This window comes from Dendrobates tinctorius, unplaced genomic scaffold, assembly GCF_039654945.1.
Source record: "Dendrobates tinctorius isolate UK_male_01 unplaced genomic scaffold, ASM3965494v1 ptg000201l, whole genome shotgun sequence".
NCBI classification, from domain to species: Eukaryota; Metazoa; Chordata; class Amphibia; order Anura; family Dendrobatidae; genus Dendrobates; species Dendrobates tinctorius.
Window position 1 is genome coordinate 11,770,730 of NW_027361868.1, and position 24,369 is coordinate 11,795,098.

General features: G+C 41.9%; 1 protein-coding gene across 1 annotated transcript in view; it reads right to left on the reverse strand.

Moving 5' to 3' along the window:
• SYT14 (synaptotagmin 14) overlaps positions 1–20,636 on the reverse strand; it is a 162,436-nt gene extending 141,800 nt beyond the window's left edge. Inside the window, exons 1-2 of the mRNA XM_073553429.1 lie at positions 20,344–20,636; positions 1,971–2,018 (exon numbers count right to left, since the gene is read on the reverse strand). Of these exons, the coding sequence (XP_073409530.1) occupies positions 1,971–2,018; positions 20,344–20,356 (61 nt within the window). The 5' untranslated portion in view covers positions 20,357–20,636. The remainder of the gene's footprint in view (positions 1–1,970; positions 2,019–20,343) is intronic.
• Positions 20,637–24,369: the final 3,733 nt, after the last annotated feature.

Here is a 24,369-nt window from a genome sequence, read left to right on the forward strand (position 1 = left end):
GTTATCTACAAGTGCAATGAAAAAAAAACATCTGCAGAACTACATGGAAACTCTCAATAGAAATTCCATCTCTTTATAATCAATCAGGGTCCGACTTTTTGAGACCTGCACCAGTCCTAAAATCACTGTCTTCAAAGTTCTTCCTTCTTTCCTCGCTTGAAGTGAATTAGTATGGTGGTTGATCTCTGCAAAGCTGAGGCAGCAGTAAAAAATAGTGAAGGAGCCAAATGTGCCCCTTCATTATCAGGATTGACAGAGGTCCTAGGGGTCTGACCCATAAAGTGATGGCATATCCTTATTAATCCTTGAAAGGGATATTCCCATCTCAATTATTTGTGGTTTTTCTATAAATGTACATAGAGGCAACTTAGATGGCTGCAATGGTTGGTCTCAGCACCTTTATTTCTTCTTGGAAGAGCCTATTAGCAAACAAGGGGTTGGGGGGGAAATTGGCCCAAAGGAACCTTGATTGAGAAACACTGGTGCATATATCCATGCCTATGTGTCTATGCTTATGTAAGTACACCTACCAGTTTGTATGGCCGTATTTACGATCTATGTTCTGTCCAAATAAACTTTTTAATATACAGGGTGTGTTCTCACTGAGTCTTTTTTCCTTGAGTTTTTGGAGCTGAAACAGAGCACAAACTGTCCAAAATCCTCCTCCAAAACTCAAAACTTCTTCTTCCGTGTAGTTTCTACTCCAAAAACTCAGCAAAAAGAACTGCACACAATCCCTTTTCAGAAAAATGTTCACATCACAGGGGTAAATAAAGACTGACCTAAGGGTATGTTCTCAAACCACCTAAGGGTATGTTCTCATACCGCCTAAGGGTATGTTCTCATACCGCCTAAGGGTATGTTCTCATACCGCCTAAGGGTATGTTCTCATACCGCCTAAGGGTATGCTCCCATACCGCCTAAGGGTATGCTCCCATACCGCCTAAGGGTATGCTCCCATACCGCCTAAGGGTATGCTCCCATAATGCCTAAGGGTATGTTCCCATAATGCCTAAGGGTATGTTCCCATACCGCCTAAGGGTATGTTCCCATACCGCCTAAGGGTATGCTCCCATACCGCCTAAGGGTATGCTCCCATACCGCCTAAGGGTATGCTCCCATACCGCCTAAGGGTATGCTCCCATACCGCCTAAGGGTATGCTCCCATACCGCCTAAGGGTATGTTCCCATACCGCCTAAGGGTATGTTCCCATACCGCCTAAGGGTATGCTCCCATACCGCCTAAGGGTATGTTCCCATACCGCCTAAGGGTATGTTCCCATACCGCCTAAGGGTATGTTCCCATACCGCCTAAGGGTATGCTCCCATGGTCTATATACGTAATAGAACTTTTTTTTGTGTGCAGAAAATCCAATGTGTACTCCCAAAGTCTCATCTACACGTTGATAAGAAATTCTCTATAATGCGGATTTAAAATCCGCAAGATGTCAATTTATGCTTCTGATACTATTGCAGAGGAAAAAATGTCACTGGAAAAATGCAAAGAATGCATATACACCTGCTCTACCCCTGCTGCAGCGCTGGCGGCTCTGGTGGTGTCCATAAAGACAGGAAGCAATGATATCCCATTCTTCAGTCACTTGCCTGCCCTGACATGTGATTGGCTGCACTGGATAATTTCCTTTTCCTGTCACCTGACCGCTGCAGCTAAATCACAGGCCTGACCACCAGAGACCACCAGAGAGCCCTGTGCTAGAGCCACGGGGGGGGGGGGGGGAGGATTAAAGCCAGCGAGTAATTCTGTTTCTTTCCTTCCTTTCCTTCTTAACATTTATTTTTAAAGGTCAGACATTCCCTTTAAAGGCAATATGAAGAAAACACAAATTTAGAAAAAAAAACAATGCAAAGAGGTGCCAAAACAACCCAAAGAAGTGCCAAAATATGAGGAAAGCAAGGAAAGTATGTTTCTCTGGCTTCTGTATCCAATGTGTCAAAATGTGAACACTTACCTTTTCTAATACAGATTAGTTCATGGACTCCACAAGTTCTTTCCCCACCTGCAAAATTGAGACATAAGAAAATAAGAAAAAAAAATGATTACTGCGTTTTGCATTTAGAGATTCCCATGGTCATCATTTACAGAAAAAATATCCTCTGTTGATCCTTATCGGGCTTCACTGTTCCAGCAAATCATAAAAAAATAATGGCTTAATTAACCTTCCACCAGAGAGGGCTGTGGACGGACGTCGGAGAGGTATGTTTCAGGTGGACTAACTACCAGTATCCAAAAACGGTCAGACTGAGGACCATCAAAAAGTGTCTTAATAGTCTCTATAGATAATGTGGCACTTGCAGAAAAATGACTGGATAGCATGATGCACTGCTGGATCCATGGATATCACTAATGGTGGTACATTGGGGTCTTTTGGGTTTCACTGAGATGTCCTGTCCTTTGCTTTGATGGGGATGTAGCCCCTGTAAGCAGCAGGATGTTTTTTGATTTTGTTCCACCATTGTGCGGTGGCCAGTTGAGTCCTTCATGGCAGCTGGTCTTTACGTCTAAGTCAGACACCCTTATCCTGTTAACCTGGGCATCTCCGGTGCCCACGATTCCTCACGCGACATCATGACGTTGCAGTGCCCAGTAAGCACCGGTAGCGATCAGAATGAAAGGCACTGAAGCCAAAGAGGAGCGGACAGGATGACCAACAAGATCTGCGAAAATCTAACTTGCTCATCTCTAATGTTAACATTGCCTAATTTGTATCAGTGCAATCATGTTAATAGGCTACAGTGGATGTAAAAAGTCTACACACCCCTGTTAAAATGCCAGGTTATGGTCATGTAAAAAAAAAAAATCATACCAAGAGGCATAGCCATAATTTCAGAAAATTTTCCACTTTTAATGTCACCTATAATCTGCACAAATCCATTGAGAAACAAACTGAAATAATTTTGAGAGAGAAAATAATAATAAGAAAACTAAAATAATGTGGTGGCATCAATGTGAACACCCTCTTATAACTGGGGATATGGTTACACAGTAGTGAGCACACGGCTGTCACTATTCACAGGGATTTTGATTAACCCCATATATTTTCCTGACATTTTCTTAGTTGTACTTTACCGCAAAAGCCATAGTCCGCAAACAGCTCACAACACAGCAAAGGGAATCTTATTATTCCAAGTTATCAGTCAAGAGAACGGTACAAAAATTTTTCCAAGGCATTAAATATCTCATGAAATACTGTGAAGACGTCTTCAAGAAGTGACTTAAATTTACCAATTTGGACCGGACAACCCCTTTATATTTGGCACTAAAAAGTGACATAACCCAGAACTGGACGCCCCTCAAAAATTATTAAAAAGAATATTGAATCGGGATTCAGCCTAGAGGCAAACAGCAATATTAAAGAAGCTGCAGAAATTTCTGGCTAGCGATGGTTGTGTCCTGCATGTGACAACATTATCCAGAATTGTTCATATGTCTGGCCTGTTGGGTAGGGTGGTAAGGTGGAAGCCTTTTCTTAGAAAGACAAACATTCAAGCCTGCCTATGTTTTGCTAAAACCTACATCTCAAAAAAATGTGGAAAAACCTGTTATGGTCTGATGAGACCAAAGTTCAACTTTTTGGCCATAAAGGGTATGGTTGGTACAAAGCTAACATTGTGTAAAAGAACACCATACCTACAGTGAAGCATGGTGGAGGCAGCATTATGCTTTGGGGCTGTATTTCGGCACCTAGAATTCATGCTTTAATCAACGTGAAGGGAATTATGAACAGTTTCAAATATCAGTCATTTTTGCACAAAAACCTTCAGGCCTCCGTTACAAAGTTGAAGAACAAGAGCAATTTCACCTTTCAGGATAAAAAAACAAACCTAAGCATACTTCTAAATCAACTGAAGAATGGCTTTGCCAGAAGACTGAAATATTTTAATGGTCTGAATCCAATTGAAAATCTGTGGGGACCTGAAGAAGGCGCTGCAACTCAAGAGATGCCTTCGCAATCTGACAGATGTGAGTCTACTGCAAGGAAGAGTGGGCAAAGATTACCAATTCTGCCATGCAATATAAGAATAAGGGTGTGCATATTTTATGCAAACACATTATTTTAGTTCTTTATTTTTTTCTTTTTCCATTTTGTTTATATTTCAATTGAATTATAAAGATTATGACATTAAAGATGGAAACAATTCTGAAATTATTCTTTTTGTTGTGATTTTTTTCACGTGACAAAAAACTGGCTTATTAACAGGAGCGATGTGTAGACTTTTTATATGTATGACCGACTATGTAACCAATTTATTCATAATGTCCAAATTCATCTAAAAAATAAAATAAAGGAAACAACTCTGCCTAAAGTCAAAAATGTCTAGGGAATACACAGATGGAAAGAGGTGACACTGCAGGATCTGATGACACGGATTTTGTTTGTTGCCTGTCACCACGGAGACACATTGTCCTGCATATGAGTTGTAGACATTAGATTTAAGAGAGAGATTATATACACTCACTGGCCACTTTATTAGGTACACCTGTCCAACTGTGTGTTAAGACTTAATTTCTAATCAGCCAATCACATGGCGGCAACTCAGTGCATTTAGGCATGTAGACATGGTCAAGACAATCTCCTGCAGTTCAAACCGAGCATCAGTATGGGGAAGAAAGGTGATTTGAGTGCCTTTGAACGTGGCATCATTGTTGGTGCCAGAAGGGCTGGTCTGAGAATTTCAGAAACTGCTGATCTACTGGGATTTTCACGCACAACCATCTCTAGGGTTTACAGAGAATGGTCCGAAAAAGAAAAAAAATCCAGTGAGCGGCAGTTCTGTGGCCGGAAATGCCTTGTTGATGCCAGAGGTCAGAGGAGAATGGGCAGACTGGTTCGAGCTGATAGAAAGGCAACAGTGACTCAAATTGCCACCCGTTACAACCAAGGTAGGCAGAAGAGCATCTCTGAACGCACAGTGCGTCGAACTTTGAGGCAGATGGGCTACAGCAGCAGAAGACCACACTGGGTACCACTCCTCTCAGCTAAGAACAGGCATCTGATGGCTACTTTCAGCAGGATAATGCGCCATGTCATAAAGCTCGAATCATCTCAGATTGGTTTCTTGAACATGACAATGAGTTCACTGTACTCAAATGGCCTCCTCAGTCACCAGATCTCAATCCAATAGAGCATCTTTGGGATGTGGTGGAACGGGAGATTCGCATCAGGGATGTGCAGCCGACAAATCTGCGCCAACTGTGTGATGCCATCATGTCAATATGGTCCAAAATCTCTGAGGAATGCTTCCAGCACCTTGTTGAATCTCTGCCACGAAGAATTGAGGCAGTTCTGAAGGCAAAAGGGGGTCCAACCCGTTACTAGCATGGTGTACCTAATAAAGTGGCCAGTGAGTGTATATATATATATATATATATATATATATATATATATATATATATATATATTTTTTTTATTTTTTTATTTTTTTTTGTCGCATATACAGAAGGATTCATAATTTTACTCCAAAATAAATGTATGATTGTTTTCCAGCGTAGAAGGAATATCGAGTGAGAAAAACCTTATGTATCTCTCTCCACAGACTCACCATCCTCCCTGTATACAACGCTGTACAGGAGTTGCACTGAAGTCCTCCACGACTGTACAGTAATTATGACAATGAAAGAAATAGAAAAGTATGTGTTTATCGACCTCGCGTGAATCTATACTGCGCAATGACCTCATAAACTTCATGGGTCGTTAGTCATAGAGAATGTCAAGGAAAATCCATACCCGCACACTTACCTAGCCATTATTTAGGGTTTTCCTTCTTCTGCGCGAAGGGCTTAGGGCTAATTCCCATAACCATTTTTTTTATTGTGGGCAGAAACAAAAAACAAGAAACAAACAAAGACATCATCCAATCTGTGGATCAAGCTTGGTCATTCAAGTGTATAAAGTCCATAAAAAATATGGGTGACATCCGAGTGCTGCCCGTTTTTGCTGTTTAAAGGGTAAGGCCTCATACTGGCGATAAAATCGGACGATTGCAATCCGATTTTAAATCGGATTGCACTCTGACCTATGTTAGTGAATGGGTGACACCTCACTTGCGATTTATTTCTCATACAAAATCGGTCTGAGAAAAAAAAATCGCAGCATGCTGTGATTTGCAGCGATTTTCGCCAATACAAGTCAATGGGTGCGATTAAAAAAACGGACCAAAAACGGACCATCCGTTTTCCATCTGTTTTAAACGGATACATTACCATTCTGTGGTATAGAACACAGTAAATGGTCCTGTAAATGACTGTAGAAAAATAGTTGCTGGGAAAAAAAAAAACGGATGTAAAACGGATAGAAAACGGATGGAAAGATTAAAAATCGCATAGAAATGGCATGACACTCGCATAACACTCCCCCCTTTTTTACATTCCAGAAATCGGACCGTTTTTTTAATCGTCAATGGGTATGAGGCCTAAGAGCTGAGACGTCGGTGATTTCTCATCGGCGTTTGTATGCTAAAAACAGGGGCTTCTCCAAAACACAGGACGGGTGGAGGAAAACGCAGGTTGCATTAAGGCTGGGGCTACACAGCGACATGGGTCGCGCGATACTGAAATCGCACAGCGTCACATTGCATCTAGTGATTTCGGACAATTATTCATTAATCATTATTTCTTCTTGTTTTCAAACGTTTTGGATTTTCTGTAGTTGGTCGCAAGACCCACGAGATACACACTTTCCATAGACTTCAAATGCAAGTCGCAAGCGACATGGGCGCGACTTATCTGCGTCTTAGACAATTTATTTACAGCACATTCAGAGCTTGCAGAAAAGCTGCACAGATATTTTTGCTGCAAGACTTTGCCACACGACAAATGTCACTGTGCAGACCTAGCCTTATGGATCTAATTCAGACAGAGGAGTAATACAGATATACTTTACAGACTCCCTTCCAAAATTTTTCCTAGGAACAAGTGGTCTGCAGAAAAAAAAAGTAGACGTGTCTGATTTGGATCCAACATGTCAGATCAAAATCGGCAATGTAAGTCTATGGGTCTGTGAAAAAAATTAGACTGCACTCGAATGATATCCAAGTGCAGTCTGATTTTCATGGACAGAATGAAAAAGGTGGAAAAACTTTCTTTTTTTTCCTCGATGGACGAGAAACACTGATTCCATTCTAATCAGTCTGATCAGAACAATTAGTCCGTTTTTCTCGCATGTGGTCGGGTGAACCTACCCTTAGAGAGAGTTTAAGTCACTAGCAGGCAATGATCGCAGACGAGTGTTTGCTGCTTTATGCATTAAAAAGAGATGGCGGTCTTGTGTAGCTGTCACACTTGATATGTTATAAGGCGTACTACACCTACAATCCTCCCCCTGTGAAACCCTCAAAGCAGAGGGCCTGTTGTCTGCAGCCAGATTAGTCCTAATGAGGTGTTTATTTGGCCTCATCTCCCTATTAAAGGTGTATTAATCCAACCAGAGGATGTCCCCGGGGACAGCACGTGATGGGTATATGAGAGACAAACAATGCAGGGCCATCTGTGTCTAGTGCACGCAGCCTCATACAATGACACCGCCATGCAAAGATAGATGTACCACCAAACTGTGCCTGACAATGAGAAGCCAAGGAACAGTCATAAGTGGCTCAATATTTGCTGGAATTCAGCAATTGATCATAGAGCCCAGAATTTAGCGTCTGGGACAGATATAATAAAAGCATCGGTGCGGAGCCATATTTTCCACTGCTGATTGACCTATTTCCAAATAAATAATTGAGTAACGAACCCTTGCCAATGTTAAAGGGGTGGTCGAGGTTTGCACTCCTTGTCAGATATTTGAATCACGACAACGTCCGATGCACACACTGTCAGGACTCACCAGTATTACCAATGAGAGCGGGCAGTCACGTGACATTCCGCCACTGCAACTCAATGAGAGAAGCCAATCCACGTCTAGTTGGCACGTGACTGCACATATGACCACCGCTTTCACTGGTGAATCCTGACTGCACTCTATGTGTCAGGACATCAGCTCTTGTGCACCAGGCAGCAGCTCTTCCCTCTGATCTATTCAGTTGCTGGACAGTTCCTTGCTAACCCAGAAACTAGTACCTGTGTTGTTCCTGATTGTCTCCACCCTGTAATCTCATGATTGAACACCCTATTTAAACCTGGCATTGCACTTTCCTTCCCTGCGATATTATTGAGCGCCAAGCCTTTAGTCAAGCCCTCTTTTCATCTGCTGCTTTGTCCAAACTATACTACTGCTCCTGTGCAGAGCCGCCATCTGGGCATTACTGCCCTTACTGGCATATGGGGCCCCCCTCCTCACCGGCCCCACGAGCAGGATTCAGCCGTTTGCTAATAACTGAACATGCGTCAGTTACAACCTATTGCTTCCTGCACAGCAATAGGAGTCGCCAGCCAATCAAAGGCTGGCAGCTGACATCAAAGCGCACGTCACCGGCGTATGACGTCACTATCAATGCTTGAGTTAGAGGACACCGCTGGACCCCAGCCAGTAAGGAGAATATTTTTTAAGTCAAATAATGGGTGACATATGGAGGGGCAGGATGGAGACATATGGGGGGCAGGACGTAGACATATGATGGGGGCAGGATGGAGACATATGAGGGGGGGGCAGGATGGAGACATATGGGATAGAGGACATAAACGGGAGCAGGATAGAGACATATGGGAGCAAGATGAGAGTACATATATGGCTGTAGGATGAAAAAACATATATGGGGGTAGGATGGGAGGATTTTGCCAGTATGGGGTCCTAAAATTCCTAGTGGCAGCTCTGCTACTGTGTACAGAGCTCTGGCTATCTCCTGACTACGCTACCTGCCAGTGCTGCCCCTAGTGGTTACAATACCACTACTCCAACTCAGGTCAGTTCATAACAATGTGACTGTATACTTTTAGAAAAAGACTAGATAACCTCTTTAAGAGCATTAAAATTAGCTATGCAACTAGGACTAAAGCCTAAAGTCCTTGCAGGGGACCGACCCTCCATCTAAAACATATGGTAGTATCTCAATTTTCCCCTATCAGGGGAAAGAAAGCTCAGGCATGCTGTCTTTCAATATGTCCAATCCATAAGCTACCACCTGAGTTGTATCGCAGGAAGATTATTACCCTTCTCCTTCAGCGTATATATTAGGGAGTCAGGAGAGATAACCATTGGCCAAACAAGCATTTGGCTACCAAACCCTTTCAGAATTGTAACATATATCTACATCACGTCAAGTCCCGTTGTATAGAACTTCGAGTCCGATTCCTATGTACCTGTCCCTAACTGCAGAGATAGCATTTTGCATTGATCGCTGGACTTTAAAGTGAACGGTACTTTCAACAAATGTTGCATACTGTAAATCAATAAGGCTGTGTGCACACGCTGCGGATTAGGTGCGGATTCATCCGCGCGGATTTTGTAAAATCCGCAGGTGAAACCGCAGGTCAAAAGACCTGCGGTTTTACCTGCGGATTGCTCTGCGGTTTTGCCCTGCGGTTTTTCATCTCCTCAATGGAGGAGATGGCAAACCGCAGCAGAATCCGCAGAAAGAATCTGCGGATTGAAAACCGCAGATAATCCGCGCAGAAAATTCCGCACCATCTGCATTGCGGTTTTTGATTCCCATAGGGAATCATGGTACTGTACACCGCAGCAAAATCCGCAGTGTTTGCACACAGCCTAACACAGGTGAATATATCTTATCAGAGAAATCTACATATTTCTCCATTTATGAGCCACTTCCTTTCCTTGCAACTGCCTCCTGAACTTGTCATGCACTGTGAAAAAAACAGCTCAACTGTCTTGCTCGGACAAGACATACCGCCAGCGCACTGTGTTATCATGTTACATCTCCTATTACACACTTTGGAGAGGAAAGGAGAAGTAGCTAAGTGATAAAACGGACAGATGGAGACATAGAAAGATTGTGCTGGGCTTTCTTACAAGTATTTTACCTCATCAAAGAGCTGGGTTCATATCTGCAAAGCTCTGTACTGAAAAATCTGTCTATTTCTCCACTTATGAACCATTTCTTTCCCTTCCAACTGCCTCCTCAACTAGTCATCCACTCTGAAAAAAAAAAAAACAGCTCAACTGCCTCATTTGGACAAGACAGATAGCCACCTCACTGCGTTGTCAGTTACACCTCCTATTATACTCATTTGGAGAGGGGAGGAGGAGAAAAGTGATAAAACAGAGAGCGGGAGACACAAAAAGATTGTGCTGAGCTTTCTAACAAGTCTTTTACCAAAACTAAGAGTTGGACTCACATCTACACAGCTTAGTACTGGTGCATAATTTCGGCCATACAGCTGCTGCTTTTCTCTGCGTGCTAATTAAGGAGCCACTTCTTTCCCTTCTAGCCACTTCCTGAACTGGTCTTCCATTCTGAAAAAAAAAAACAGCTCAACTGCCTTGCTCAGAATAAACAGACCACCAGCTCACTGTGTTGTCATGTTACACCTCCTATTACACTCTTTGGAGAGCAGAAAAGGAGTGAAGAGCAAAGTGAGAAAACAGTCAGAGAGAGACACAGAAAGATTGTGCAGAGCTTTCTAACAAGTATTTTACTACATCAAAGAGCTGGATTCACATCTGCAATGCTCAGTACTGAAGAATAATTTCCTTCAGACCTCTGCTGCTTCTCTCTGCAAGCTAACAAACGAAACAAGAGCAGGAATACCTCTTTGTGTCCTGATCTGTCTAAGGGAGATAACACAGCTAGTCTCCTGCTCGTCAGCTTAAAAACCATTGTAATTTAAGAGATAGTGCCTGCAAATAAGAAACCTGGTGAAAATGCGAGATATCGGTCATAAATTAAGTAGAAATAGTGATATTCTGCCTGTACACACACAGGATAGTTTATTCTATAACTCCTTAAGGTAGTTATACAAACCAACCCCCCTTTACCTCTCTATCCATATCAGTGGCAATTTGAGAATTGCTCCTTAATCAGCCTCTAGTTGTATGAATAAGAAATGGAAAATGTTCTGAACTACAAAGAAATGCTCAAATTATACTTTGATGGGGGCGGATTTTTTTTTTTCTATTTCCAATCGAACGTCTATGTGCTACCATGGGGACCGTGAAAACACTGAGCCGAAGTGACTCATTGACCCAAATGACTTGGCAAGATAACTGCTCAGTAAGATTATAATCTAAGTATTGTACTCCATTCATATGTTAAAATGTCCCCTTCCTTATTCTATAACCTTTTCCTTAGGGGGGCAATATTAAAGAAATTACTGCAGGACTGGCAGAAATGACACAATGGGCCTGACGCATTAAAAACTGCACAAATGAAAAAAAAAAAATCATTCTTCATTTCTGCATCAATGCCGTCTGCAAAATCAGGACCAAAACATTGTTTTCTATAGTAGCAGTTCTTAAAGGGGTCTTTCATAAAGGCCTACCTGGGGCCCCTGTCTGCTACACACAAGAGCAGATTTGTAAAAGAAGAACTCTGGCATTAGACGCAAGCCCATTTATTTGCCATGTAATACCACTGCAAAGGAAATGCCCTTGCATGATCTCCATGCAAAGAAAATGCCTTCCTCTGTTTTCCTTGATATCACTCTGCTTGTTTTAGATCCAAAAAAATCAGGACCCAAAGTGATCAACCGATCGACCTTGCAGCTACGTTGAAAGGTTTTTGTCTCTACTGAGAAACCCAGAGGAACTATCACATAAACTAAATAGGAGGAGATTAACAATAAACTGAAAAAATAATGATAAGGCCATGCTGTCATATATTTTCAAAATAAATACACAGGTCCCATCAGGTCTAGGACAGAGTAGGTTATAAAAGTAACATGACTGGAATTGGGTAGAAATGCAGAGGTTTTTGTTAGCTGCCCGCCAATGCAACTTTGGAATATGCGCACATGTGACGGAAAAAAATCATAATGGATTGTGACATAGATTTTGACATGAATATTTTAGTGCGAATTTACTTCACAAATAACCCAATACACTGCAAAAAAAAAAAAAGAAATCTACAGTGAACATCTACACAAAGGATTCACATGCTAAAAATATAGAGATCAGAAATATGGGTCAACTTCCAGAGGGAAATTATTTGCATCTTGTGGACGAGATTTTTGAAACCTTATTCACTTTTGCTGCTACCGTAATCTGCTGCAGAGTTTTACAAATTCAAACAGAAAATCAGCAGCAAATTTGCAATGTCTGAATAAGCCCTTAAGGCTGAGTTCACACGTAGCTTTTTTTCGCGTTTCCGCTGCGGTTTTAAACGTGCGATTTTGCCGCGAAAAATAAGCATCCCATGCATTCCTACGGGATTCCGCAATGATGTGCTAATGCTGCGGTTTTTTCCGTGGCGGAATCGCTTCGCGGTAAAAAACGCAGCATGCTCATTAATTTAGCGGAATCGTGGCGATCCGCACCCATAGGAATGCATTGTTCTGCTTACTTTCCGCATGTGGCTGTGCACACCATGCGAAAAGTAAGCAGAACATTTGCGGATGGTACCCACGGTCCAGAAGAGAGGAGACTGTCCTCCGGGCTTTGGGTACCATATCCCTGTAAAAAATAGAATTTAAAATAAAAAATATTGTTATTCTTACCTTCCGTCGTCCCGCGCAGCCTTCTCGCCTCTCTCCACGCACCCGGTCCCAGTAATCCTTTGCGAGAATGACCGCGATGGCGTCCGTTCTCGCGGGATCGTGACGTCTCGCAGTCATTCGCGATGACGTCGGAGCGCGACGTCATCGCGAATGATCGCAAGACGTCGCGATCCCGCGAGAACAGACGCCATCGCGGTCATTCTCGCAAAGGATTACTGGGACCGGGAGCGTGGAGAGAGGCGGGAAGGCTGCGCGGGACGCCGGAAGGTAAGAATAACAATATTTTTTATTTTTTTTATTATTTTTTACATCCTATCTTTTACTACTGATGCTGCATAGGCAGCCTCAGTAGTAAAAAGTTGGTCACACTCATCAAACACTATGTTTGACGAGTGTGACCAACCTGTCAATCAGTTCTCCAAGCGATGCTACAGATCGCTTGGAAAACGCTAGCATTCTGCAAGCTAGTTATGCTTGCAAAACGCTAGTTTTTCCACGGGAAAATCGCAGGAATTTAAAATGCAATTTTCCCGCGGAATGGAATCCGGAATTCTCGCGGTAACTTCTGCGAGAGTTCCGCTACGTGTGCACATAGCCTAAAGGGAATCTGTCAGCAAGGCAGATTTTATTTTAATTATGAGAGCAGCCTAATGTAAGAGAAGAGCCTGATTCTAGGGATGTGTCTTTTCCTTAGCAACTTGCTGTAGTTTAAATACAATCAGTGTCTTACCAGATTATCACAAGAGGAAAAGTTCTCACTTGCAGGCAAATCAGACTAATGTACGTAACCCCGCCTGTCATAATTGGGTCACCGAGGACAAAAACAAGACCAAGCTAAGCCACAGAAAACCAGAGAGGTTGGTAACTAAGCGGATTGCAGACCCCTGATCCTATCCACACAACTAGCAGTAGCCGTGGAGCGTACCTACGATGATTCTAGACGCCTCGACACAGCCGGAGGACTAAATAAACCTAAAGCAAGAAAAGGGGAAATCTAAACTGCCCCAGAGCAGACCCCAAAGGAATAGATAGCCCCCAAACATGTATTGTCGGTGAGACAAGATGAAAACACAAACACAGGTAGGAAAATAGGCTGAGCAAATGATGGGGCCCACACTAATTAGAAAGGACAGGAAAGGAAAGATACTGTCTGCAATCACGCCCAAAAAACCCCGTTCAAAAATGTCCAACACTTCTGATAGCAAAAAAACCACTGAAGTCACTAGACTTCACCCACTACATCAGCACTCTGACATATTCTGAAAACAGAGCAAAAAGAGGCCAATCTAATAAGGGACAAAAAGCAAACTGGCACAAACAGTAACAAGAATGGAAATTCAGCACAGCCCCAGCTGGGGCTAGCTGACCACACAAAACTGAATAGACAAAACCAAATCAAATGTGAACAATAGCAAAGAACACTTAGCTTGAGAAGGCATAGACTGAACTGGAAACTAAGACCTCAGGAGGCAGGAAAAATCACCAGCAGGGGCTAGAGTCGGCTGTCTTAAATCCAGTCATAGACTCCAGATGTCCAATCGTCTTCCTCATTATCAGGTGGCTGGTCTCTGTTAATTAGATCAGCTTCATTACCTCCTGCAACCACAAGAGGGAGCCTGGAAAGAGAACTCATAACTCCTCTATCAATACAACCAGCTCCACCACCCTCACCAGAAACCAGAGGCAGACCAGAAAGTGAATTCACAACACCCGCCCCCCATGATTGTTTGGCTGCTTGCTGACAGTGCACACAAGAAGCTGCCAATCAGTGGTGTGGGCGGTGTTATACAGAGCTCAGCATTCAGAGCACAGAGCAGAGAAAACAGGGATTCTATCAAAATGCAGCAAGCAGTCCAGTAATTGATACATCAATGGAATCAGGCTCTCTGCACTTACATCAGATTTCTTTTAAACTCTCTGGCAACAAAATGTAAAAAGTTTGGACGAGAATAATGGCACCAAAATAAATGCTTGATATTTGTTTCCCCTTAACATCTGCCATTAGGGGAGAGTTATAGAACCCCCATACACTATAGCTTGTCGGAATCTGTGAGCTATGGATCCATAGAGTGGATTTGACTCCTAGGAAATAGCAATCCAATGATGTACTAGGCGCAATCAAGGGGGCAGAGAACGCTTTGTCATATGATATGGGGATGCCCAGGAACTCAGTTTATTTAGTCTGGGGTCCAAATATTTCTAAATAGAAAACTAGAATCTACAGATGTATGCTCACCGAAAAAATAGCTTACTGGTAAGAGAGCTTATTTCCAATAGATACAGCACAATGTCATACAGATCTCTAGGGCCAAATTCAGCATATGCATTTTTATTTTTTTTTAATCATTATTCTTTTTGTCTTCTAACATTCTTTGTTGGGTGCTTTTGTGCCACTTTTTTCAAAATTTTGCACGTGGTTCAAGAATTAACGTAAGCACAAAAAAAAAAAAAGTTCTTTATTTTTGCCTTTTACCTTAATTGCACATTTTTAAGAATGAAAATGTTGCGTAATTTGTGGAATCAATTCAGGCATACAAAAAAAAAAATCACTCCATGTTTGTATTCCTTTTGCGCCAAAAAAAAGCCAAAAAGTGGAAAACGAAAAACCAAATTTTTTTTTAAAGTGGCAACAAATGAGAACAAAAAGAGCAAAGCGACGTAATTATGAAAACTCTGAACTTCTTATGAAGAGTTGAACTTTGAAATGTTGTAAAATATGAGAATTACATGGAACGTTCAGAGACTACCTTACAAAGTGGGACTTACCCATGGATAATCTTAAACCATAACAAGTGAAAATACACTTACGCGCCAATAATAATGCTCGTATCACAGACATTTTATGGGAAGGAATAAAAGTTTAATTTCAAACCTCACTGGCAATTATGCAAATGACTCCTAATCATTGTTTTACATAGCAGGAGCAATTACAGAGGCATCAACAAATAAGACAGTGAGGGAAAAATAGAAACTGATGGTATAAGTAATGTTGTGTTGCAGCTGCATGTTATTGGCTTTGTTTCCTAACCTTTTATCTTATTACTTAAAGGGGTTGTATAATCCTTTTTTTCTGGAAAAAAAATTACAGCATCCAGGAAAATAGAAAGATAAATCATACTCCAAAAATTCCCAGCATCAAGGAAAATAAAAGATAAATCATAATCCAAAAATTCCCAGCATCAAGGAAAATAAAAGATAAATCATAATCCAAAAATTCCCAGCAGCAAGGAAAATAAAAGATAAATCATAATCCAAAAATTCCCAGCATCAAGGAAAATAAAAGATAAATCATACTCACCTTACCGATCCCTTTCCACCTCTTCCAGCGCTGGTTCGGGTCTCTGTGCTTGCTCTTACAGATGACACATGACAAAGTCGATCTCTGTGCATCCTGTTCTGCTTATACAGACGTGTGACCACTGCAGCCAATCACTAGCAGCAGCAGTGACCAATGTGTAAACACTGTGGTTAGGGAGCTGCTGTAGTGGTCAGGCCTGTCTAGTTGGAACGGTTAGCATGGAGATCGACGGCACTGTAAAAAAAACTAGGATGGACAATTCTTTTACATATTAAAGGGGTTGCCGGTGAAAACAATTCGTCACCTACCAACATGATATTCAATAACTTACTGATCTGTCGGGGTGCGACCAATGGGACCCACACCGATCAGAAGGTTAGCCAAAATGGGAGACTCCTATCCTCCTTGGAAAATGGAGAGGCAGGTCTTATACCACTTTAATTATTCTCCATGGGGCTGCCGAAAAGGCTGAGCGCTAAGTTTGACACTTTATTCTGAAGGGGATAAAAGTTTCCTTGTTCTGCCGGTAGGTGCCAATCCCAGTGGTTGGATCCCATTCTTCCTTACTCCCAAATGGCTGTCAACGCAATGCACAGTTGGGCCAACGCTGCCAGCGCTCATTTTTGGGGAAGTCTCAAGAGTAGGAGCATTCACTTAGTTATATGAAGACCCATCTGATAGATACCCTCAAAGCAACAAGGCAGCATCAGTAATCACGGCGCAATTATCTGAACTCTTCCTTATGTTGAATCTAAAAGATGTAACCTGTCTGTTAACTGAGAATCCTACTTGGCATAAGATCCATTCTGCAGGAAGGAGGAGGTAAGCTGTGATATCACATATTGGGAATGGTGGATCCTGTATTATATGCTGTATATAGAGGTGTCATCAGTCATTGTATAGGAGGGGGAGGAGGTGAGCTGTGATATCACATATTGGGAATGGTGGATCCTGTATTATATGCTGTATATAGAGGTGTTATCAGTCATTGTATAAGAGGGGGTGGCGGTCAGCTGCTACGTCACCTTTTGTGAATGGTGGATCCTGTGTCATCTACTCTATATAGAGGTGCTATCAGTCATTGTACAGAAGGAGAAGGTGAGCTGTGACATCACCTACTGTGAATGGTGGATTCTTTTTTTTTCTCCTGTATATAGAGGTGTGACCATTCATTGTACAGGAGGAGGTGAGATGTGATATTGCCTACTGTAAATAGTGGATCCTATGTTATCTACTGTATATAGAGATGTTATAAGTCATTGTACTGGAGGAAGAGGTGAGCTGTGATATCACCTATTGTGAATAGTGGATACTATGTTATCTACTGTATATAGAGGTGATACCAGTCATTGTACAGGAGGAGGAGGAGGTGAGCTGTAACATCACCTATTGTAAATGGAGGATCCTGTGTTATCTACTGTATATAGAGGTGTTATAAGTCATTGTGCAGGAGGAGGAGGTGAGCTGTGATCTCACCTATTGTGAATGACAGATCCTTTATATAGGCTCATTGTAATCCTGCCTGTGATGATAAAAATGCCTTCTGAGAAGTGATATGTACAGCACAGGAAGCAACAGTGTCAGTGTATTATGAGGCTTGTGAAAACTGCTAGATTTCAGGATAATGTTTGTACAAAAAGAGCAATATGGAAAAATGGGTAAAACAATTACCAAACATTCTTAGAAGATACTATATGTATAACAAAAAAACCCACAAAAATAAAAACTATATGTTTTCTATTTAAAAGGGAAGAAGAATCGCCTTACAAGATATTTTCATATAGGACAGTATTGGCCTAAAATGATTCATGTGGTCATCAAATACCCCATATTGGACAAAAGTTTTACCATATGAGCTGCAAATTGCCTCTTCAGAGATGAAGAGGACTTGAGCTCTATAGCGCCACCTGTTGGGAGCAGCTGTTATTCTATGTCAGAGGTCCCGACTCCCCAACCTTTCTGACCATGAGAGCCACATCTAGTTCCTGCCCCACTCACAGTACTGACATCAGAGCCCCCTATTACCAGTATAATATCATTTTACGAATACATTTCCAGAAGGAACAAAGGAACATGTGAAATCTAAAGTTTAAAAGAATTGTTATATGATTCGGAATACATGAAATTAGTCGATTTGCAGGACCCAACCCAATGGCTACGCCGCTGGATAGGAGCCCTGAGAACGATCTCCTATGTGACGGTATCCTTGGATCTTCTCCTGAGTAGCCAGTCTGGTGCGACGTCACATATGCGTCATGACACAACGATGATGTCGGCTAATCAAAAGAAGAGCTGGGGATGTCGGAAAGTAGAAGACAATTCTCATTGGCTCCTGTCTACAGATTACCGTCGTTGGGTAGGTTATAAATATATGACCGGTGGGGGTCCGACCAGTGGATCTCTAATGTGGATGGATTTCTAGTACCCACTGAAGTAAGCGGACCCTTCACACATCACAAAGTGGTAGCCTACACATTCCCATTATATGACACAAAAACGCAATAAAAAGCAGGACTCATTTCATTATTGCATTTGAGCCTATTTTTTGCCTACATTTTAATGTTTTCAGCCTCTTTTTTCATTTGTGCCTTATTTTTCTTTTTACTTGTGCCCTTTTTAAAGTCTATTTTATATGCGTTTGCCTGTTTTTGTTTTGTTCTTGTTTTTTTTGGAGGGGGGTCTTTATGTTTGTAGTTGCGGCCAGGCTTTTCAAATTATTTCTGTCCTGGATTCATCAATCATGAGTTTAAAAAGCTGCAGAATTTTTGCACAAATGTACTGTAATCGACCACAGGATTGATTTAATATATGTTCGAAATTTTGTGAGGTTTTTCTTTTTTTTTTTTAACCACAAAATGCAACATTTTTGCATTAAAAAAGGTTAAACACAAATAAAAAAACATGAAAAAAAAATGAATAAAGTCAACAAGGGCCAAAAGTTTTAAAAAAAAGTGACTTAAAAAAAGCAATGAATAGGGGCCATCAGATTTGTGTGTAACGCCCTGGTACTTATGCTAATAGCTAATCGGGAGCTGTCCATTCAGCACCACAAGTCCTACATACCAGCTGCACAAAGCAATGGAGTCATCCAAAATGAGACTTTCCAGCTGTTGCAACTACAACTTCCATTATGTTGCAGTCTGTACATACATGCTGGGAGTTGTGGTGCTGCGACAGTTACAGAGTTACAGTTTGGAGACCTATAGTCATTATTGAAGTCATCTGTCTAAACCACGAAACTTTTTGTCAGTCATCACAGTAAAGTCTCGATCTGTGGGGGGGGTCCGGGTGTTGTAACCCACTATCATCACTACAATAAAAGAGCAGAAGCACTCACCTGGAGCTGCACTCCTCTTCAGTCTTGGATGAGAGCAGCACATTGCTGAGCGCTTCTGCTCCTTTATTTTTGAGATTAGTAGAGTCGACACCTGACGAGACCCCTGCGATCCGTCTGCAACCTTGATGCCTCGTCTTGATTAGCTGGGCCGGCGCGGCGTTGCATGTGCATCGTGTTGTTACACCAACCAGGACTTAAAGGGGTGCTCCAAATGACACCTTTACGGTGTGATATCATCACCTGTTTGAGCAAAGAGGGCTCCCAACAAGCATAATGGACGTGACGGCGTGCTCGGACTCTCACCAACGAGCCACTTATGACGTATCTGTAGCCTATGCCATAAATATTGTTGGAGTATTTGCAATTTAAAAAAAATAATAATTTGAATAAATAGGCAGCTCGGGCGCCTACGGATGGTCACACGGAGGCATCACGCCCGCAATTCTCGATGGTGACTGGCCCCCTGGTTTTCCAATATGAAGGCTGGGTGCGATCGCCCATGGGTGCCGCCGCTGCCGCCTTTACACTGCCTCGATTATTCCGGTCCATAATACGGACCAAAATGGGGAATGCTCCGATTTTTTTTCATGTGGCCCCGGGACTGACATGACGTTCCCAGTCACATGCGGTTGCCATGTTGGATTCACGGCCGAAGGTCGCCATTAGCGTGTCACCACTCTGCCATCACGGACAGCGACGTCAATCAGAGATTCGGTCGTTTCCCTCACAGACAAAGCGAAACATTTTCGGTCCAACCCAAAGCCGCCGTGTCGCCCCAGTGTTTTTCACGCTTTTATCGTGTGACCGCGCCAATTAAAAGTCGCTTTATGCACCGAAAAAAGCCGAAGTAACCGGGCAGAGCAGAAAAAGTGGCGCGTGTAAAGCCCACACCTCTGTCAGGGGCCATCACCAGCCGGGCACTGGCCACCAGTCACACCATACACAGGCACTGGGGGATGCCCAGTACACACACTGAGCACAGCTGCTGTCAGTCACAGTGCACACTATATACTACAGCCGGGTCATGCACACTGTTATTAGTGGTCGCCGCTGCCTCGCCCTGTGCTGGCCGCAGGGTCTCAGAACCCCCCTAATGACTTGTTAATGAGACGATCAGCAGACAGTTATTGGCCTACTTACCATCTATCGCCATGATGCTCCCAGCACGGAGCGTACCAACTGCTCAGTGCATGGGGGTGGTGAGCTGGAGAGTGACGAGGAATGAACCACGCGCCGCTTGTACGCCTCTCACTCCCGCCCGGCACTGGGGACTGTGAGGAGGTGACATGAGGCAGCTCCTGTCCTGTCAGCCAGTGCGGGCTGTAGTCCTGTCAGCAGCTCATACCAGAGCTCCATATAACCTATAGACCGTAGAAATAGGTCGTAAATACATGTCATACAAATAGTGTTATTTAGTATGGTGCAAAATAATAATAATATATAGAGAGAGCGAGAATAAACGCATAAAAATAGATAGATATGAAAACATACATATAACCCCAGAGGCTTATATTATAATATGTGTGTGCATATATATATATATATATATATATATATATATATATACACACACACGTACAATATAAATGCGTATTATATATAATACACATTAACGTTATATGTTTGCCTTAGGCTGTGTACACACAAGAGTTTTTTAAGGAGTATTTTCAATTGGGTCCATTCTGAAAAAAAAAAAAAAAAAAAAAAACGTGAGAAAAATATTGCTTAAAAAACACCTGAAAGATATTTTTTTCATGAAGAGAGGCTTAAAGGCCACGTTCGTGCATGGAGCATTTGGTCAGTTTTTTACCTCAGTGTTTATAAGGCTATGTGGAAACGTAGTTTTAGGTGCTGCAGATTTGGAAAAATCCGCAGGTAAATCCGCAGGTCAAAAGACCTGTGATTTACCTGCGGTTTAGCCCTGCGGTTTCACACCTCTACAATGGAGAAGGTGTGAAACCGCAGCGGAATCCGCACAAAGAACTGACATGCTGCGGATTTGAACCCGCAGCAAATCCGCGCGGAAAAATCTGCAGCATGTGCACAGCGTTTTTCAGTTTACCAGTGAAAACAATGGTACTGTACAGCGCAGCTAAATCTGCTGTGGACCCGCAGAGCCTGAAACGCTGCGGATCCGCAGCAAAATCCACAACGTGTGCACATGGCCTAAGCCAAAAGCAGGAGTGGAACAATCAGAGGAGACGTATAATAGAAGCACGTCACCACTTCTGGATTTATCACCAGCTCCTGGTTTTGGATTATAAATACTGAGGTAAAAAACTGACCAAATACTGACCGTGTGAACGTGGCCTTTAAGAGAGAGAGAGAGAATTTTTTCTGTGCCAGAATGGAAAATGGGGCTAAATCAAAGGAAGAAAGATTATTCCGGGCATAATCAGTTTTAAAAGACAATCCGTCGCTGGATTCCATTATAGCTAATGACGGATGGCACTGGATCCGTCGCTGGATCCGTCGCTAATACAAGTCTATGATTAAAAAAAACTGATCCAGCACAATTATTTGCTGGATCCGTTTTTTTCACAAAACGACGGATTGTGACTGACGGCAAAAAAACATGTGTGAAAGAGGCCTAAGGCCTCTTTCACACTTCCGTTTTTTACAACTTGCATTAATGGCGGATTGTGACGGATTGCTGTCCGTTGCATCCGTTTTTTGTGAGGATCTGCCAAAAGTTGCTGTCCGTCACCATCCTCAAAAATTTCAAAACGGAGCTTGTAACGTTTTTTTCTCTGGCGGATCCTGCATACACTGATTTAACCCGAATTTCTTTCTGGGTGCCGGACAAAAAAAAAAAAAAAAAAATCTCTCAATCTCTCTCTCAATATCTCTCTCTCTCTCTCTCTCTCTCTCTCTCTCTCTCTCTCTCTCTCTCGGCCTAAGCCTCTCTTGATGGATAAAAAACGCTCTGAATTTGGGACTGTCCAATCAAAAGGTTAAAAAAAAACACTTAAAAGAAAATAAATGCAAAAACGCTTGAAAAACTTTTCCAAACCTTCTCAGGAAACAAAAAAAACTCCCCAAAGAAGGCACATTTCCTGAAGTAGTATGCACTTGGAGATTGGTTTGTTTCTTACCACTTTTTCTTTCCTGAAGTGTCTATGTTTAGCTTTTTTTTTTTTCTTTAGTCATTGTCTGAACTCTTTTTGAAAGTAGAGGAGGTTTTTAGTGTTTTTCAGCATTTTTGAGGCATCTTTTTTTAATTGTCATTTTCCAGACTTTATTTTTAACTCCATTCAACAATGAAGAAACTAAAGGAAAAAAAATCACTTTGCGACTTCTGCAATTCGGAACTGGTTAAAAAGAAGCTGAGATGTGTGAACATATGAACAGGAAGTCGCTTTTACATAGAAATGTTCATTCTTTTGAGTGTTTAATGCTTTTTCAGGAGTTTTTCTAGAGCAGAAGCTGCATGAAAAAGACGCATGCACGTACCATTACATCACATGGTGTTTTGTTGAGTGGATCCAAATTCCTCCTCAAAATACAATACAAAAACTCTTTAAAAATTCTCTCTATTGATTTCCATGCAAAATCCACTATGAGGAGTTTTTGGAGCTTTTTTTTGTTTCCTGAAGGGGATTTTAAACACAGCAAAAGGAATGTGCAAGTCAATTTGAAGCAGATCCAGAAGGAAACCTTTCCAAACTAGGCGTTGTCCAATCCAAAGGGTGCGAAAAATAAATCATTCGAGGAAAAAACTTAACGAAAGACACCCCCAAAAAAAGAGAGATTTTTGCTTCAAAAACATATTTTAAACACCACAAAAAAGTACTAAGTCAAAACTTCAAAACTTCAGGTTTTTGAAGAGTTTCTGTGAGGATATGGAAAGTTTCCACTTAGTTTCTGATCCAAAAACATCTAATAAAACATTACTTTGCACATATCCTTTGGATGTATTTACACCGAGTCTTTATGTTGAGTTTTTGGAATGGACACTGAATAAAAACTCTACAAAATCATCCTCAAAAACTCAAAGCTCCTCAAAAACTTGCGGCTCAGTTTCCTTAGCGTTCCCCAGGCCCAACTCCACTTTTATTTTATTTTTTTTGCGTTGTCTTACAATAGCTATAAGTTTTTTATTTTTCTGTCGATAGAGTTATATGAGGTTTTGATTTCTCCCATATAAGCTGTAGTTTTTATCATCACTATTTATCCTATTTTAGGGTCCATACAACTAGTCTGTTTTAATTCATTTTTTGTGAGACAAAGTGGCCAAAGAACTGCAATTTCATTTTTTTTTCCATTTTGGCATTCATCATATGGGATAATTACTATATTTTATTAGGTCTGATAGTTATGCACAAAGAGATACCAAATATGTCATTTTTTTCTGATTTTATTTACAATCCGACGTCTTAAATGCCACTTTGACAATTGATTCCTCCAATCCCGCTCCATACATACAATTTGCAACTCCGCTGTACATGTACGGCAGACGTCACAAATTGAAATCTTGGCAGAGCAAGTCCCTCAATCCCCAGGGCGGCGCTCATAGCAGTCTGGTTATGACAACCATAGAGGTATGCTGGAGACCTCTGGTTGTCATGCCAACCCATCGGTTACCTGCAATCATGTGATGGGGTCACTGATGGGCGGTGGCTGTAAGCGCAAGTTAAATGACTTATTCAGAGATTGACAGCGGTATTTAACAAGTTAACAGCCGCGGGTGGATCACGATTGCACCCGCGGCTGTTGCAGGCACATGTCAGCTGTATATATCAGGTGTGGGCTCAGCGCCAGAGACTGTACCAAACCGGGGGAGTCCAACATCTTTGTACTCTTAGGCCTCATACCCATTGGCGATTAAAAAACGGTCCGATTTCTGGACTGGAAAAAAGGGTGGAGTGTTATGCGAGTGTCATGCGATTTCTATGCGATTTTTTATTTTTCCATCCGTTTTCCAAAAAGTTCTCCAAAAAATATGACATAGTTGTCATGGGAGATTTCAACTATCCAGACATTTGTTGGGAATCTCTCTCAGGCAAAACTAACAGGTCAAGGAAATTCTTATCCTCTCTTGCTGACAACTTTATCTTCCAAAAGGTAGGGGAGAAAACAAGGGGAACTGCTACCTTGGATCTAATCCTTATAAACAGGGAGGAAATGGTTGAGGAGGTAAAAGTGGCTGGGACCCTAGGAGGTAGC